The sequence below is a fragment of the Micrasema longulum genome, unplaced genomic scaffold (assembly GCF_059751315.1).
Source record: "Micrasema longulum isolate JH-2025_06_02 unplaced genomic scaffold, ASM5975131v1 h1tg001098l, whole genome shotgun sequence".
In the NCBI taxonomy this organism is placed as follows: domain Eukaryota; kingdom Metazoa; phylum Arthropoda; class Insecta; order Trichoptera; family Brachycentridae; genus Micrasema; species Micrasema longulum.
In genome coordinates, this window is record NW_028278286.1 from 74,960 (window position 1) to 94,719 (window position 19,760).

Sequence of the window (19,760 nt, forward strand, 5' to 3'; positions counted from 1 at the left end):
TAGAAAGATGAGAGACAGATGACAATGATAGAGATTTAATAAAAGATAATTTACTATCACTGGAGTGAAAAAACTTTTTAATTTAAACTATCCCACAAACACTTCCTGAGCAATGATAATTGATCATTTAAATAAACTGTCAGAAGAATTATTGGTCTCCTACCTGCAACATGAAAATCTTCGAGAATGGACTAGACATGAATAAAAATAATCCAACTACAAAAATAAATCTCAAGATTCAAGCACACCAGCTAAGCTGCTCATTTTAAATACAATATTTTTTGCTGGTAAATTGAATATAGCTCTTCATATATTTATAATTGTATTTCAAGCAGTAGAAATATGAAATAAGCGTGCATATTGAAACATTGTATTTTATCGTATGTCAAATTAAAGCCAATAGTGTGGTACTTGTGAAAATAAATAAATTCCCAGTCAATAATTTAAACTTAACAATTGTTTGTGGTTGATGGTACAAATTACGTGAGTGTAAATTAACAGCTAACAATAATCCAATCATCCAATTTGGTCGTCAGAGAAACTTTAAAAAATGTCATCAAATGTATTGACTATGTATTTATTACAAAATTTATCTACCTTAAGCTTAAAATGTTATTAATGTATAAAATATTGCTTTCTCTTTAATGATAAAACGCAATCCTAAATAGAGATCTCGGCATTGACGAATCTGACTAACCAAGCACCAAATTCATAATACACATTGTAAAAAATTACACTATTCATTTTTTAAGACCTTCCCGCGAAGGTCATACTGACTTACAGAATTGCAGGCACCGTGTTTAAGTACTTTTACTCTAACTGACTGTTCCGTTTCTTTGTGATAGAATTCCGTCTGTCTCACATCATAACTATTTGATACATTCACATTATTTGGGATCACAATAAACAATAACGAGAGGAACGGGGGAGGTATGACTGGATAAAGACAAAATGGCCTATGGAATTCATCCACTAATGACTCGTAACAAACTTTTCAACACATGAAAAATAATGTAGGTGTAATACATTCAAGGCAAAAATAAAACGATCTACGATATTCTCCAACATTCCTTGCCAATAAGATTTTTTTAATTAAATTTTCTGTAGCGTCGATGGAATTTTAATATCTCTTTATTTGGGTAGCACAAATAATCATCGCATTAAAGTTAATAACAGCATTCAACCTTCTGGTGTTGAAATCGCATAAGGTTATGCACTCATACTAAAGGCTTTTAGCTCAAGGAGTTGCCCTTTAAACATCTTTTTAAAAACAAACCCTTTGATCATTTTTCACAAAGTGCCAATTTGATATTAAATACATTTAAGTTAGACATCATTTGCGTACTTGTTACTTATAACATACCAAATCCTTTGGCATAATTAATGGCTTTTAACAGTCTATCATTTAGTTTTTCTTTAGTTTCGTATTCCGGAAGTAGGAGAACATTGAAGCAGGTATGAGCTGTCGGTAGTCGATCTGAATCTGAACCATTTCTAGCAATGATAAGTTTAAGTCTAATAAGTCCTCCGACCGGGACTCGATCAGATCCCGTGGCAAACTGGAGCAGCTTTCTCTTGTCTTCCAATGTGAACTCGTGAACTATTGACCAAAAATCCTTGATAATCTGAGAATCTGCCGTGTAACCGCCGTCGTATTCGGTTGCTACCTGCAGCTCGTTAAAGTCAAAGTTCTGAAAAGCAACAAGAAACACAATTATGAGAAAGAACATATAGTTCAAACTTTAATTCAGTTCCTAAATTTAAACCAGTTTTTCTGGAATTTTTATTTAAAAGAACCAATATAAAACACTTCATAGGATACAATTGAAAAACAGGTGACGGAAATCAATAAAAAATTAGGACACCTGATTATAAATTCATAGATTGAAAGATATATTTTATTTTATGTTAAAGGTATCTTTCTCCCCTGTGGTCAAATCGTCAGCACATTGTCAGCGACATGATTGACATGAAATTTTTATTTAAAAAGGTGTACATTAGAATATTTCATAGTCCCTGGACTGGCACCTGAAGTGTAAGACTGATCATCTTACATTCATAAAAGAAAAATGAGAAGATACACTGCGGTCGGTGTACCAATGCAATGTCCTATGCACCATTGGGTGTGGAAAGGGAATAATTAATGGAAACGTTTCATTCAATAGCTTTTGTTAATTACATTTGTAGAATGTACCGTTAAGCATACAGTCAAATCCAGAAATGACGTCCCCGCAATTTGCGTATTTCCATGATTTACATATAATTTTTAAAGTCCCATTAAAATTTGAATTTTTTAGTACATTTTAAACCCAGTTTTACGTTTTTTTTTTTCCCGCAATTTATATCGGAGTAATTTGCAATCCGCACTGAAAACTGACAGCTCAAAAGTTTCTATCATTATACCAACTTTTTTGCAGGAGAAATTTTTAATTTTAGTCGTAATTTTATAACAGTTTGTTGTGTTTTGCAGACATTTATTAGCGCCATTTTCGTGTTTTTGACAACTCAAGAGTCTGAAGTTAGTCTCTATTCTCTATCATTATACCAACTTGTTGGTATAATGATAGAGAGACAAAATTATTCCCGCCATTTTTGTGTTTTTTTGTTGTAATTTTACCAACTGTACATTGTGTTTTATGAACATTTATTAATAATATAGTTTGCTGAATAAATTTTGATCACTACACTCCATTTACATTTTCTCTCCATTAAGGTACATTATTTTTTTGTCAGTCCCTTGAAAATAGTAATTTAAGGGTTTTACTATTTTAATTTTATTTTAATGCACAATTGTTCAGTCCTGTAATGTACAACATATTCATGATTTGTCAAATGATTTTTAAAATGAATTTTGAAAAGATAAACTTTTGGCAGAATCCACGAAAAGGTGAAAGAATCATACCTTGCTACCGCACACAAGCTGCTCTATCTCTTCAGGCCTGAAGAGTAGGGATAGAGGACTCTCTCCTGTAACCATAATGAAACCTCTTCGGAAGGCCTTGAATTGGCACTCTACTGATTTGTTAAGCAAAAAATCAGCATACAGATCTACAAATTCCTGTAAGGAAAACATGCAATAATCAGATATCAAAGTCTTCTTATTTACTATTTTTATTAAATACAGAAAAGTATGCGTTTAAATGTGAGAATTTTCGAGGCAACAGTAATTTTTACTTCAATACATTACTATTCCATTCTAATGTACATCACTAACTATTTTAATTAAAAATGTATTTTACAAACCTGCTTGTCTTTCTGTGCAACACATATCTGGTCGCCATTCTCTTTCAATTCGTGGAAAATATTATTGCCGAAGACATCTTGATAACATATCCTAAAGGTTTGAATAAATACATCCTGCATGTCATCACCAGTGTAATCCAACATGGTTTTTAAACCACTGTAGAGAACCTAAAAATTGTAAATCAAGACTCTCATTTCAATACATTTAGGCCAAAGAATGAATAATGTACTAGAAATTCCATATTGTAAATTAAGACACGCTCAAGGACACTGATTTTTCATTATTTATTGAAATTTATTAAGGTTTTTTTTTAAATTATGGGTTTTATAAAAAAATATTTTAATAGCTTCATTCTTTAACCCTTTCCTTGCTAAAAAAATCCGCACATTCCGGTGCTGTGCAGTCAATACACATACAAAAATGAGGGATTTACAATCTGAAAAATGGAACATTCATAGGCAATTGCTTTAATTAACTAGACATATTTAAAGTCAAAAGTGATATTTTAAATATAATCGCTAAAAACATGAAAACAACCATTTGCTGACGCTCACAGCGTGAACAGACCCCTGTGAGCAAAACTCCGAGAGCGACTGAGAGCAACTGGCGTTTTGTGGCCAGTGGTACAGGCTGCCTTTGTCATGCGTGAAATTGTCTCTCTCACTTGCATCAAGAGTGAGATGTAAAGAGTGTTTGAGATAATCATATATTTGGTACTCATTTACTAAATCGCCGTGACAATGTGACACATCGGTAAGCTTTTGATTGTATAGGTGATATATCTCATATTTCTGATAAAATGCTTTTTCTATGCCCAGTAAGTACTTATAATTTAATAAGAAATTATTTTAATAGATACATAAATGTATAATGAAGGTATACCGACAATCATAACCCAGTATTTATTAAATTTACAGAGAAATAAAACTTATTAGACACAACGCGTACTGGCTACACATCACTGGGAAGGGAGAGTTAATGTATTGTATTTACTTTTTTTTTCTTTTCTATTAACAAACATTTATTTTAATATTAGCACTTTTTGAAATTTTTGATATCCGTCGTATTCTTCTATTAAATTTTAGTTGAATTAAAATAAAAAATGTATACCCAACTCATAGGCCATGCCTTTGTGGGAATTTTTGTTTGTTTGTGTGATATGTAGAGAATTTTGTATTTGTAATATTTATTTGAAAAAGTGAAAAAAAAATGTTTAAAAATTAAAATATTATAAGTTACTTTTTGTCATAGATTTATTTAAACGTTTTAGTTTTCCGAGAGTGAATATTTTTCAGAAATATTAGTAAATTACTTACAGGATCCCAATCTGCTAAATCTTCAAATGAACCTTTCTTGCCCATTAACTTTCTATACACAACCATAGGGAAATTGACAGCCAGAATGATATTATTATAAATTGCAAGACCCAACACTATTCCAATCAGCGTGAACTGCGCTTCTGTCTCAAATGAAGTAGGATTGAACCTAAAAAGGAAAACATTATAAATACATAGAATGAGAATACTAGATCTGAGATTTTTATATAATCGGGCCATCTTATATCTTCTTTGGCCATCTTTTTCCTTTTTTACTTAATTGACTTTATTGACAATTTCAGATCCTATAGACGACAGATTAAAATTATTCTTTCTTTTTTATCACAACTTGATCTGATTTATAAACAAATTACATCTGCTATAATCTTCGTTATTATGATTGAAATTACAGGATGTTTGAATAACATGTAATTTCAATCTCGTTAAATCTGTATTCAAACCTCTTCTACCAGCAATATTTTGAGTTTGTCCAAACTTTTGCTAGCAAGGACTGAATTTAACCACCTAGGGAGTTATTTAGATTAACATATCAATTGTGATCAGGTCAAAGGCTTTAAACCACAATAGGGAAATATCACATACTACAAATACCGATAAAAAATATATGAAATGGATTTAGAATAATTAATTGTATTTTCAAAATCAATATGGATATTGAGGAGATATGTTTCATACATAAATGTAAAAAAGAAAATCTATAAAAATGAGTCCGTAGTAAAATGCAACGTGTTTGGCCTTGGTTGTTGTGACGTCAAGGTTCCTGAAATTATGCTACACAAATTTCAATGGCAGGAACAAATAAACATGAATCGAACCCGCAACGCCAGTCTCACAATTGGCTGTCTTACCAACTGCACCACGACGCCTGTCGTGCAATACACAATCTAACAAAAGGATTCGAACTGCAAACTTGATTCCCTTGATTTGGTTATTCAGGGAATATGGAAGTTCGGGGGTTTTTTAATTTTTTTTTATTTGTTAACCTAAGCCAAAAATATTTTTTTTGTATTGTTTTATCAGTGCTATGGTTTTTAAATTTTTGTGATTTTGAAATTACTCTTCCTGTTATGTAACAAGTTCTTTTTATTTGCTGATTGGTGAGTTGGCTTACTGTAAACCGGAAATCCATCACAACACAATCATTGGTTGATTTGGAAGAACATGGGATGTTCAAAGTATTTTATTTTTGCCACACAATTAAATGAATTGAATCGGGTTGTGGTCCCGTGGCTAGTGTTGCGGACTCATGGATTAGAGGTCCAAGGGTCGAACCCCACTCTACCCCAACTTGATTTCCATTTTCTAATAGTGAGTTATTTACAACTCGTTGAAAATGGCCACCAAAATTGAAATATTTAGGTAAATTATAAGAACGCTAATATTTCTATTTAAAAATAAAAAAACGTCTATCGACATGAATCCTTTTGCCAGAATGTGTATGCCTATGCAATTGGCTTAATAGAAATAATGTAGTTTGAAGCCGGGTGATATTGCAACAGAAATGGAGAACATTTATTTTAGGTAAAGGAATACGAAGTCCAAGCATTTACAGTGCTTATGATCTGTCATTGGCTGGTTAAAGTGGCCACTTTACACACTATGTACCGTTCTATCTACATTTGAACATCAATATTTCTCCAAATGCAATACTAAAAATACCAAGGCTTCCATATTCCATTTTCCAAAATGTTCTCCATCTCTGTTGTAATATGCTCCTCTGCTAGTTTCTGGTTATGACAAATAAACAATAATTATATTACTCACCAAACGGTGTGCGTGTCAGGCTGATGAGTGAACATGCCGTAGTCTGGGTTGAAGATTTCCTCTACAATGAGCTGAAAGAACTCTTTGCTGACTCCACCTTCATCCACACCTTGCTCACCCTCAAACTCGACAACCAACTGCTTCTTTAGGTCCAAAACTCGCTCCATGGCCACCATCTCCAACTGAAATTACATTAAATTCCATCTTACCACATTCGGTCACAATTTCATTTCGTAAGTTCATTCGTTTGTCACATATCCATCTCACTCTAACGCAATAAAAATGCATTTCACTCTCGTTCCCTCTAATACAATACAAATGAATTTACGAAACAAATTAGTTACAGAAGAAGGCCGCTGATTTAAAAATAAACACAAACTGGTAAACTCTTACAATAACAGATGGGCTAACTGTTCCTAAATATTATAGTAATATGGCAAAAGGGCACAGCAATACAACGATAAGACGTTACCAAACCATCATTTAGTTTTTTTGATAAATTGTTTGTTTTGGGAACTAGGACCATCCAAAAAATTTGTTTTATCTGCTGTTTTCAGACATACGGTATACAAATATAACTACTTTTGAAAAACGCATAACGTACTGAGACAAAAAAAATATTCTGATACTTTCTAAAAAAAAAAAACAACCAAATCGGTTCATTTTTTGGGTGTGGAAAAAAAGGACAACAAAATGTTTATTTTGTAAATTTTAGTTAGACGTAATCTGTCCGGCGTGCAGTTGTCTTTATCGGGCAGTATCGGGGAGGCATTTGCGAGAGAGCGATACAATTTTTTTTTATTTATTTTTATTTTATTTTGCACCACAACAGGCCAGGAGCCCAATAACAGTGGTGAATCACATCACAGAACACCCAGGCTTGAGGAAAATCACAATTTAATTTTTGTGTTCTAACCGGGAATCGAACCCGGAACCTTCCGTGCGTGAGTCAAGCGTCTTGACCACTACACCACGGAGGCCGCCTAAATAATGCTCAAATACCTATTCATCAAAATTCTCAGCCACCGTGTTTCCTCTTGATTACAGAAGTGAGAAGTATTATCAAATTGCGGTTGATAGTAAAAAAATATATGTATATTAATAATCCATTAAATAAAATATGTTCAATTAAATTCATTCATTAAAATTATTAATGTAGGTTAAGTATCTTGTGTAAAAAAAAATATACAAGAACCTGCTGACAGATTGCATGCTTTCAATACAGCAGGACTTTCAAATTTAAATTATATTTGGAAATATTTTTAATGTAAACTGTAGAATTGCTCCAACTTCACTCTGAATGAAAACAACTGAATTGCTTCAACATCATAATAGATTTGAATCTAACCTAACTTAAACAAATTAACTCATTTAAAATCCATTCAATCATTCTATTTGCTTAATTTCATCACCGTTAACATTTAAAGCTACTTCAAAGTATGTTACTAACATTAGTTAAAATAAACCTACCTCTATAAGAGCATCATCTATGAGGTGTTGTCGCCTTACTTTGAGACGAAGGTAAGGCATGGGAGGAGACGCTCCTACTACAGCATGAAAGAGGGAAACTCTTCTCTCCGAATACATTCTGATTCGGTTATCATAGTACAGTCCTAGGGACTTGGTGGCCGGAGTCAGGATGAAGGAATGCCGCATGAATGAAAAATTTTTTGCTGTAAAATAAATTTTACAATATTGATACACTGTAGCAACACTACCAACAATACAAGGTTTATTTATAGAATCCTTTGTAATCAAAAAATTTTAGTGATTTTTATCCAATTTTTTTAAGTCCGGCTTGAAGGACCAAATTTGAATAGGTTTCTTCTTATATTATTGCAGCTGTGGACGGAAATGAAAGATGGGAACCGCTGAACTCAACTGTTATTTCGGGAGCTAAGCAAGCGAGGCCCGTGCAGGAAAGAATAAGAGAGCCTATTTCACTGCCTTGTATAGCCTTATTATAGCCTTGGGTAGCTTCACATATAAACCAAAACATGTATTAGATAAACTGGAACCTAACCACAGAGGAACACCAAATCTAAACAGGCCCTAATTGAATTTATTTTCTTATAATTGATACAACTCTAGTTTTTAACATTATACTTCCTCTTCTTCCACTTTTACCAATATGTATATCTTTTTAGTACAATAAAGTTAAAGTTTAAGCAACATTTTTTTTGGTACCATTTTAGAAGTTAGAAACAGATTAATTGAATTTTAGTTATTTCTTGTGGAAAAAAATTGTTTCTATATTCATCATATTCTGTATCCGTTAGACCCCCAGGAACAGATTAATGACAAAAATAGAGATTCCACTGCACAAGATGCTATTTATTTTATCGAGATACTGTTGACACAATATGTTCACTAATAGAGCACGGCGTCACCTTAATTTGATTTTGAGATTATGATTTTTTTATATATGTCATTTGAACGAAGAAATTGTTCAACAATATTATGAAGTTTATATAAATTTTTGTAGACAAGAACTGGATTCAATCTCCTTGGAAGTTATCAATATTAATAAAGAAGAATCAACAGAGATGAAGAAATTATTGACTGAAAAGATATATAACGCATTTTTCAAAGAAGGTATATTATTTTCCTTGGAATACAGCATAATTCAGTAGTACAGTAGTTTACACTTGTTTGGATAAAATATTTAAAAATCATATTACAGTAAAACCTCGTTTTTACGTTCCTAAATTTTATGTTTTCCCGATTTTTACGCCAAAATATTTAGGTCCCATTTTTTTCCATACATTCTCATTCAAATATTCCTCCAATGAACGTTTTTTACATTTTTCATAACCCTAGTCTTAAGTTGAAAAATTTTCAAAACTCATTCGACATGTCTAAAGGCGCCAAGTCGCGTGTCGCCGCATTTTCCCAAAATGGTGAATAAAATCAAGAAAAATAAAAAAGGTGAAAATTGTTGTCTCAAACTAAATTCAAAGTAGGTGCAGTGTAATTGACCATTTTGTTTGAGTGTCTATTTTGTCATTTTACTAAATTGTGACATGCAGTTGACGCAGGTTTAGGAAGAATAATGTCTTTACATCAATAAATTACGATGCAGAAAGTTAAAAAATTTGGCAATAGAAATATTATGTGAAGGTATAAACATAATATGGAAAGAAGATAGAACAGTTATCATAAAAGTATGAAACAGTTTTGCCGCGATATAAATGACAGTTGAAATTCTGTGATGCCATACTAAGAAAGTGATACCGTAAAAATAAAATTTCCCTTATTAGGGAAAAAATCATTGTATGCATTTTATGCAAATTCAAATTTTTATTTTCGTGTTTTCAAAGTTAAGTACCTACGTAAAATTATTCAAACATGTTTTGTTTAATTCAATTAAAAAAACGCATCATATTGATTGAAAAAATACAAAATATTTTGAATGAAATAATAGGTTAATATTAATTATCCTTAATTATGACCGTTTTTACAATTTTTCTGCAGTATATTTAGTATAGTCTAGTACAATAATTATATTTTTATGTTATTTTTTTTTTCAATGCATTTTTCTTTTCCTCACTTTAGTGTTTTCCTCAGTTTTACACTTTTTTTGTTGCTACCTAGAAAACCTTAAAAACAAAATCTGAAAGGTTTCATTTAAAATAACTGATTTATGACATTTTCAATGTCTCATATAAAGTGATTGATTTAGTGACTTGCGTTGAATTCAAATTAAGGCAAGGATAGTTCCAAAAATACATACTTTTTTTATCCAAATACTGCGGTGATTCGGTTTTATAGTAAGCAAAATCTTTGTCCATTTCTATATTATCACTAAGTGTTTCGTTGTAGAACTCCTCGAAGGGGATGTAGGGCTTCCTGGCATCCAGCACATCCACACCCAGAGCAGTGGCAAGGGGGTCGTCCGACTGGGCCTGCTTGCTCTGCTTGGAGCTATAAGGGTTAAGGTGATCCAGCGCATCGCCGAGGGCATCTAGTTGACCAGGGACGGTGATCTCCTCCTCGCGAAGGTCGCTGGACTCCATCACACCGGCCAACAGGTTGGCGTAATAAAGGATCTGAAAGGTATATTAAAATTAATATCTCATTTCAGTGCTACAATTATTATTTTTTAAATCTGTTATATTATTATTTCTATCAGAGGCCCAGGTGTTGTAGCATTACACACAAATAAAGAAAAAGATCTGCTTTTTGTATGATTCCTTCCAGCATTAACTTTTATTTGGTGATCTGGGCCTTTTGCTTACCAAGTAATTTGCCTCCCGTAACCTTGAACTGGAAGAAATTGTGGTAAAATAAAGGTTTCAATTAAAATATTTCAAAACATGAATTTAGGATCCAAAAGATGTGTTGAACTTTTTTACTTATTACCCGTGTCCAGGATGCAATATGTAACATTCCCGACATTCAGTGTAAAAGTATTATGGTACCATGGCTAGTGTTGCGGACTCACGAATCAGAGATCCGAGGTTCGAACCCCACTCTACCCCAACTTGATTTCCATTTTCTAATAATGACTTTTATACTACTCGTTAAAAATGACCACTAAGTGAAGTGAAATATTTGAGTTAATTATAAGAACGCTAACAAAAATATCAATTTCAAATCAGAATGTAGTCGTTATATTTAATGTAAAATAAAATTTTACCTTCATTAATTTAGTGGCTGTCGTCACTCTCGGGTCATCTTGAATACAATAACTTCTGTCGTAAGTGGTGGACATGACTCGTATCGTGATCAACTGCTGCAGGGCCTCCAGCATGTAGCGCAGGTTATCCTTACTGTGGTCGGCCCAGCGGCGCGCCAACTTAGCCTGCCCCCGCGTCGACAAGTTGGCCAAGGCCTCGCATAGGGCCGGCAGGGCTGACTCCAGGTAGTCCCCCGACCCGATTCCGGGGATTTCAAATATTATGAGTAAGCAATTGGAGAGGTCTTCGAGGCGGGGAAACGTCGACATCTCAAAAGTTATATTTTCCGAGAATTTTATCAAAGTGGTAATTAATGTGGGACTATATACATACGCTGGAACCTAAAACAACATATCAGAATTATAAAACATTCTAATTAAATGTTAACTTTATAGTTTTTTGCACCACGCACATGGTTAATGCCTTACAGCACAGAACATCAAGAATTGAGAATAACATTTAAAGGGTACATGACTAAAACAATTGCATTTTTTCCATTTTTGAATTTTTAGTGCCATTTTCCCTCCTAAATGAGTTCAATAAAATTGAATATTCAAATGTAACACAACATGGCTCCCTGTCTTGTAAATTGTGGGAAATAAATATGGGGTCACGGAAGGAAAAAAAATCTACGAATCTAAACCGACGTTTTTGTTGGTTCTTTTGTGTAAAAAAATATATTACATCAATTGAAAACCTATTTTATTAAATATATGAACCCAGTGTCCCACAAATTAAGGTTTTCTTTTCAATCTCCTGTAAAATGTATTATTGGGTCTGTTTTTGCCGTATACACATTAAATTATTATTGTTATTGAATTCAATAGAAAATCAAATCCAGAACTATTAATCATAAGACATCAAGAGATCTGAACTTATAATTTCACTATTACAATTACTCTATTACTGCCATAAAATGGAAATAAGATACGGTGAAACCTCGTTTTTACGTTTCTCAATTTAATGTTTTCCTTCTTTTTACGCCAAAAATGTTCGGATCCCATTTTATTTCATACATTCTCATTCAAATATTTCCCCAATTAACGTTTTTCAAAACCCGGTTTTACATGGAAAAATTTTCAAAACCCATTGGATCTGTCAAAAGACCCCGAGCCGTGTGAAAATGGAGAGTAAATTTATGGTAAAGAAAAAACCAGTAAATTATTGCTTCAAACTAAATTCTAAGATGGTGCAGTGTAATTGACCTTTTTACTAAATTGTGACAGGCGGTTGACGCATGTTTCTTCACTTAATTACCTTTTCGTACCTAATGGTGCATAGGGTACTGCATTGGTACACCAATCGCAGCGTATATTGATAATTTTTGTTACATGATGGAAAAGGATTAGTTATACGCTTCAGGTGCGCCAGTCTAGGGACTATGAAATAATCTTGTGTTAAAACACTGTTTTAAATCAATATTTCACATCAACCATGTCGGGAATTGCGCAAGAACCTCTTGCATGGCAGGCAAACTCTCCGCCTTCGACTCCGCCGCCTGCGTCTTTTGGAGGATATCACCGCCGACCTAGCCTGAGAAGTTTATCTCATCCGAGATAGCGGGAATAGCAGCTGCAGAGCCACTCCTATTTACAGTTCAACTATATACACGGCGAAACGTCCTGTATACAATAAAAATAAAATTTCCCAACATTTAAGGAAAAAATCATTGTTAGGCAAATTCAAATTTCTATTTTTGTATTTTTTAATTTAAGTACATAAAATTATTTACGCATGTTTTTTTAAAATCTAATAAATAAAATGCATTAAAATATTGATTAAAAAATACAAAATATTTTTAATGAAATCATTAAAAATCGGTAAAAAATATTTAGAATCCCCAATTATGACGATTTTTACAATTTGTCTGAGAGTATATTTAGATTATAGTCTAGTACAATAATTTTATTTTTATGTAATTCTATTTCTTCCATATATTTTTCAGTTCCTTACTTTGGTGTTTTCAGTTCTACAATTTTATTGTTGCTCCCTTGAAAAACGTAAAAAAGGGTTTTACTGTATACAGTTTTAAGATAAGTTTTTTTTTCATAAAATTGGGACATTGTTTTGATCTTTTTCTTTTTTTTTTTTTTTTAAAAGAAATATTTGCGTTCTTTTGATTTACCCAAATATTTAATTTTGAGAGCCATTTTCAACGAGTTGTAAATAACTCACTATTAGAAAATGGAATCGAGTTGGGGTTTAGTGGGATTCGAACCACGGACCTTTGGTCCTTGAGTCCGAGACACTAGCCACAGGACCACAACCCGATTCTATCTATCAGATGAATATGTGTACATGAGTTCAAAAGCATTTATCTACTCACTTCTTTTAAATACTCAAAGGCTCTTCTACAAGAGGCCATGTCTAACGATGGTTCTGCAATTGTGTCTTCATCTTTATCGGGATCTTTTTCTTTTGCTCTCCATGCTTCTTTCCCCCCTGAATGCTCTGCAATAAAATGAAAATTTATGACTATCAATATTCAGAAGCTTTGTCAATATTTTATTAATATTACGTGTGATTGTTTCACTTTTGATTTCTGATCGTGAAATGATCACCATGACAACTCAACAGAAATAGGGTTTGAAAAGTGAATAATTTTAACATCCCTGTAATTAATAATTACTTGAAAAATTATGCTCAGAACTGTCTAATAGAAATAAGACAGTTAATAAATAACAATCATGATCTTCCTTCATTCAAAAATCAGCTTGACATATAAATCAAACATGCAAAAACTAAGAAGGAATCAAGATACAGTCTATAGACAAAACACATTTTCTACTGGTTATTAAAATATTTGTTTACCTGGAGGTTTTATTTCTTCTTCAACTTCAGCGACATTCATTTTTTTGGCAGGAAAACACCGAGTAAGGCAGGAACGTTTACTAAAAGCATCACGTAAGGCTCGCGTCAAGAGATAAGGTGCAGTATCCCACTGGCTACACAAATCCTTCATTCGCTCTTCCGTTAGAATTTTAGGACTATTTTCATTAAGAACATCTGAAAATATAGAAAAAAATCATGTTTATCAATTTTACAAATGCATTTTCTGTATAAACCAAATGAACAGTGTCGATAAAGAGCAGGACTTTAGAGTAATAATACGCCACTGACTAATAGTCGACCATACGAACAAAAACCACTCTATGATTATCAACCACAAAGTTAGCTACAGTTTACAGCAATACAACGGGCCGTAGGTACTCAGGTCGAGAATTGTAAACGCAAACCGAAACCGTCCTTTACACGTTTGTTGTTTAACTAAAAACCAAAAATTTGGAATGCTTTTGTTCTATGCAACAGAGCTAAAGGGCTTCTATACCGAATTAATACTCTGAGGTTAGGACATTTTTAAAAATAATTCATACAAAGATATCTTGTTATATCTCACCTGAAGTGGAGGAACTTGCACCATAATTGCTAGGTGTATCATCTTTGCTGGAACCGCTTACATTGACAATATTTGAAGGACCATCTTTGCTGTTACTACAACAAACCATTAAGCCATTTTATTTTCAAATGAACATGATAGTCGGAGATATGGGTATACTTAAGTATAGATATTTTTTTAAAGAGAAGGATTGAAAGACCTAGGCTGAGGTGGAAGGACAATATAAAGATGCAGCACAGCTTCTACAAGTTGCAAGTTGGAAGGTGGCTGAGAACATGCGGAGTTAGGGGCAAAGGTTGAAGGAGACCAAGGTTTGGTTTAAGTTGTAGTTTTTTTTAATGTGCGATTTTAGTATAATGATATTTATAAATATGTACAAAAATAAATAAAAGAAGGGTTAGTACTAGAATAAGGTTAATGCAGGAAGAGATATTGTGATGGTGTTGGCATAGGAGGTAAAGAGATGAAAAAAAAGAGAAAGTGAAGTCTGCGCAGCTATTTAAACAGACGACCTAAACATTTTGTAAAGGAATATATAAATATACCTGGGAAAGACTGAATCCTGTGAACATGGTGTGTGTGAGCTGGTTCGGGGAACTTTATGTGGAGAAGTCTCACACAGCCGAGCTTCTTTGGCAAACAGCTGAAAGGCCCGAACTGCTGCCTCATCGGGAGTCAACTTCCCTTTCTAGAATATTAATTTAAAAATAAGTACTCAAAAAACAATCGCAGTGGGCTAACTGTCACTTTACAGTCGAAAGTTATGAGAATTTCACAGTTGAAAGTTATCAGAATTTCAATAAAAAAATAGTCCATACGCAAGAATAAGCATTGATTTTTTTCATACATAGATAGGTATACTATTGTCTCAAACTAAATTCTAAGTCGGTGCAGTGTAATTGACCTTTTAGTTTAAGTATCTAATTTTGACATTTTACTAAATTGTGACAGGGAGTTGACGCATGTTTAGTAAGAATAAAGTCATATTATTTATTGTTTCAGCATTTACTTTGTGGAAAAACATTTTGAATTTATTTCAAATGAAACGCTTTGTAATTTTTAGCACATAAGAGTTTAATATAACACAACTAGTTTCAGGTATTCTGAATTACTCGTCATCGGGTGTAAATATAAAGTAAACTAAAATACCTGGTTAGTACCTAGGTCCTGATAGGGTCGGGTGGAAGGGGCAAGGCAATGTGTGGTGTGGGGATTCTTTTCATTCCCATAAAATTAAACTTTTACATTCTGTCATAAATAAATGTATTATAATTAATAATTTAGAAAATATTGAAATATAAGAAAATTTTAACTCAGAGAAAACTTTGATTAATAATATTATATTCCAAAATTCTTCACCCCTGCTATCAATATTCTCCATAATTAGGAAAACCCCACCCCCTCCACCACACATTGCCTTGCCCCTTGCACCCGACCCTATTAGGACCCAAGTACTAATCTGTGTATATATTTTAGTTTAATTTAGATGGTTCTATTAGATCATTCTAGATGGTTTAAAGCAAATAAGCCAAAACTTAATATTGTAAAAAATAGCTTTCACTTCTTTGTTATCTAAAATATTGTGGGTGTACAATAAATATTCTGATAAAAAATAAATAAAATAGATAATTACAAATTTTATGTTCCCTAGGCTGGAATTCTGAACGGTCTGGCGTAGGTAGAGAAAGCATTGCTAGCATGTAATTAGTACGTAAATTACGTGCTAGCAATGCTTTTTCTACACTCACAAGAGCGTTCAGAATCGTACTGCTAGTTGTTTTTCTGTGTTGTTATGCAGTGCGTCAGTACCATTATTTGTCAACATTTCAAACTGGATTGAAGTTTGCATTATCAGGGCTGATATCGAGATCCAACACTAGCCCGGATGATGGACACTACAATGCCGTCAGAAATTTAAGCGTGAGGCTCTAATAAGACACTGTGTAACAACCTTGAAAGATGCTACCAGTGCGAGGAAGGCCATGAATATCTACAAATTTCAATGCGGTATCTGCTCACCCCTCCACTAGAAGCACAATTCTCGTTATTACAGTTGGGGTTTCCACAACCATCAGTCAGCTGATAGAAATATCGCTCAATAAGTTTCCTAACTGCTGCTCGTTTCATGCCGTCTTGTTCAACGCTGCCTTGCGATACTATAAAATAAATTTAGAAACCTTTGTTAAATAATCATAATGTAAAAGGTTAGAAAGAGAAGGGACAAACAATTAATAATTTGACTGATTTAAAAACAGTCTTATTTTACACCAAAATAATCCAGGGTGCAATTATGAATCTTCTCTATCCTCTAGAGAGTGGTTGAGTTGGGGATATTTATTTTTTCCATGTGGCTAATTTTTGCTTTATATATTGGCCACACTGATGATAAAACGTCAAAAAGTATGATGAAAAAAAAAATCAAACATGATGATTTTCATTTAGAACATTGCGACCTTTAGCATTACCAAAACACTTTATTAGGTTGAATTGATTAAACCGTATTATTTTTATTTACGTTTTTGAAGCAGTTTTATATATCATTTGACATTCAATCATCAGTGTAGCCATTATACGAAGCTAAGTGTCGACGCACTAAAAAATAAAATTCTTCAAATTAATCACGGGGTAAAGAAGATCCAGAATACCACCCCAGGTCTTTATTTGAATATACAAGTCGCATCATCATAAAATACAGGCATCTTATAGGATGAGCCTGGAGCGCTGAATATTATAAATTACTTAATCCATTTTGTTCTACGGTACATTAATGATGAATATATTTGAATATATATATGAATATATATACATGTAACGTACCTGGCTCGGATTCAGTTATAATCTCAGTCTGAGTTTCAATAGTAGGACTCGCTTCTTTGCTTCCCCTAAAAAAAAATTTTTAAGTTTTAAATAATAATACAACGTAAATCAATAACAAAATTTATTGAAGCAATTAACATTTCATAAACTGTTAATTATTAATAATATAATGCGAGAACAAAAAACAGATCTGTCAATTATGTCACAAACTGATATTAGGACGGTCTGTATGAAAACAGAAATAAATATCTTAAGAATCTACAAATATTGCAGAATGTTTAAAAAATTCTTTAGTGAGAAATTACTTATAGTCAGAATAAGATCAACAATAAAAAATATTTACATTTTAGATAAGATTTGACAAGTTTGGATGATGCGACTGTTTTCTCCTAAATAACCTAACCTCAAAGCAGCCGAAATACTTAAAAACAACTAACAGAACTTATTTTATTTTAAACAGGGAAGTAAAACGCTGTTTATTAAGTATTTTTGCAAATCATTGATCACGGATAAACGAGAGACAAAGGACGTATTTTGTTCATTTACTTTGGATACTCACCTCGAAGCTTCCTCTGACTCGTCCTTTGAGCTCATTGACAAGACTTAAGTTTAAAATCTTAATTACCGTTCACATACACATAAAATAAATTATTGTTAAAGATAATAACATTAAAATCATACAATATGAAATAACAACAAACGATTTCTATCAAAAATCACACGAGTTTTCCATGACCATAGAAATTTGTAGAAATATATTAAATTAATATAAATCATAGATAGCGACTTCAGAAGGTGATCAACAGTGATAAAAAAATTAAGCATTATAAAAATTGAAAGTACTTACTTCTATTTCCGAAACAGAAAGCAAAATAAGTAGGATAATTTATATAGATTTTTAATTTAATCTAATAAGCACTTATTCTTTTGACCTGGGTTCCACGTTGAATAAATTTATATGATATTTTATACAAAAGTTTCAAAGCGTTCCTCCGGTTCACGGAAAAGACTACTCTGAGACAAAATTTAACATCCATCGGTTTACGATAATACGACCAACAACTATACCCTTTAGATTTTTCGTGAGTGAAAAATAATATTTATTTGGAATTTAAGTTAAAAAATTGTGTTTGGAAAAACGGCCTAATACCGTTAATATATCGTCGCTTCAGTTTGGTTTGGTCACGTAGAACGAATGGACGACGAGAGAATGGTAAAACAAGTATATATGGCAAAAATGAACGGCAACGTTAGACGAGGACGACCAAGGAAGACGTGGCATGATCAGATAAACCAAAATCTTAAGTCTGGTCATGTCAAAAGCAGACAGAACCGAAGGACATGTATGACAAGATGTATGAATGTGGAAGAGGCTAGGAGTGTATGCCAGGATAGACGTGTGTGGCGGTCCATTCTCTCTGCCTACCCCTACGGGGAAATGGCGTGATGGTAGTAGTAGTAGTAGTAGTAGCTTCAGTTTGTTTTAGTCTAACAGACCAAATAAAAATTACTCGTGCAAAAAAGTTTGTTTTAGTATACAAGTAGTATTATCTGAAAGAAAAAAATACTTTGCTATTTATATTATGTTGCTACACTACACGCTTTTTAAAAACGCTATAAATAGTAAAAACTCGTACACAAAAGGGGGAAAACATGATAGGATGGTTGACAAAACAAACGTACAATTGAAATACACTTTTTAAAAGCATTTGCACATTAATATTCTACTCTCACATCACAGAACGAAACAGCAAATCACCAGCGCATTTTCATGTTAAAAATATTATTACCAGAGGTTCTCACAATTACTACCGGTGGCAACACGTCGCAGCTAAAGAATTCAAATTAATCCAAAAATACTCCGTAATATATATTTATTTTTTGTTATAAGCAAATTTTATAAAAATAATTCAAACAGCGTGTTGCTGTCGTTTTTCAAAAAAAAAATTGTTTTAAAAAGTAATTCATTTAGATGCATATTAAATAACTATCAGCAGCACGTCACGTGTTGTTGTATTTTGTATTTATTAAAAAAAAATTTTTCGTTAATTCACTTTATTTTATTTATTAAACACGGCTTGAAATTTTCCATAAAATTTTGTTTTTTAAGAAACCTGCTACGTTTAAATTCTTTGAGTAATTGTTTTATTTATATTATTACACCGTCTATAAACATACATTAATTGTTGTCCAAAAATAATTTTATTTAATATATGTGAGGAACGTCCTTAATAAACGGAAAAAACGAATGCGGTTTGGTCAATTCAACCTTAGTAAGTGTTTTTAGTTATGCTTAAAGCTCAAATAATGTTCTTAATGAAAATCATCATTCCTGATTATTTCGAGCGATCTTATTTATTTGACGTTTAAACATCAGTTTGGCCAGATATTAAGCAAAATATTAACGCATGCAAAAAAATAAAATCTTTAATTAATCACAAAAAAAAGCTTTAGGGCCTTTTATCAAAACATGATAACTTTTGCCAAAAACAAGTTACGTGGATTTACAAAGTATAATAATC

At 32.6% G+C, this 19,760-nt stretch overlaps 1 protein-coding gene across 1 annotated transcript; it reads right to left on the reverse strand.

The window, feature by feature from the left end:
- Nucleotides 1–1,097: 1,097 nt before the first annotated feature.
- On the reverse strand, nucleotides 1,098–18,003 carry Ube3a (ubiquitin protein ligase E3A). The gene is made up of 15 exons (XM_088233417.1): nucleotides 17,798–18,003; nucleotides 17,239–17,303; nucleotides 16,441–16,577; nucleotides 14,967–15,109; nucleotides 14,422–14,516; nucleotides 13,836–14,030; nucleotides 13,351–13,475; nucleotides 10,985–11,365; nucleotides 10,079–10,394; nucleotides 7,816–8,018; nucleotides 6,346–6,527; nucleotides 4,561–4,729; nucleotides 3,244–3,411; nucleotides 2,903–3,058; nucleotides 1,098–1,691 (listed from the first exon to the last, which is right to left on the reverse strand). Exons 1-15 carry the CDS (start codon nucleotides 17,830–17,832, stop codon nucleotides 1,353–1,355), a joined length of 2,709 nt encoding a protein of 902 aa, XP_088089543.1. The 5' UTR covers nucleotides 17,833–18,003; the 3' UTR covers nucleotides 1,098–1,352.
- Nucleotides 18,004–19,760: the final 1,757 nt, after the last annotated feature.

Bases quoted from the DNA above. Each gene is read 5' to 3' on its own strand.
- Ube3a (XM_088233417.1), bottom strand. From the start codon at position 17,832: ATGAGCTCAAAGGACGAGTCAGAGGAAGCTTCGAG. The intron at 10,395-10,984 runs GTAAAATTTTAT...TATACCTTTCAG, and splicing joins CAGCCACTAAATTAATGAAG to ATCCTTTATTACGCCAACCT. The intron at 3,412-4,560 runs GTAAGTAATTTA...TACAATTTTTAG, and splicing joins ATTTAGCAGATTGGGATCCT to GTTCTCTACAGTGGTTTAAA.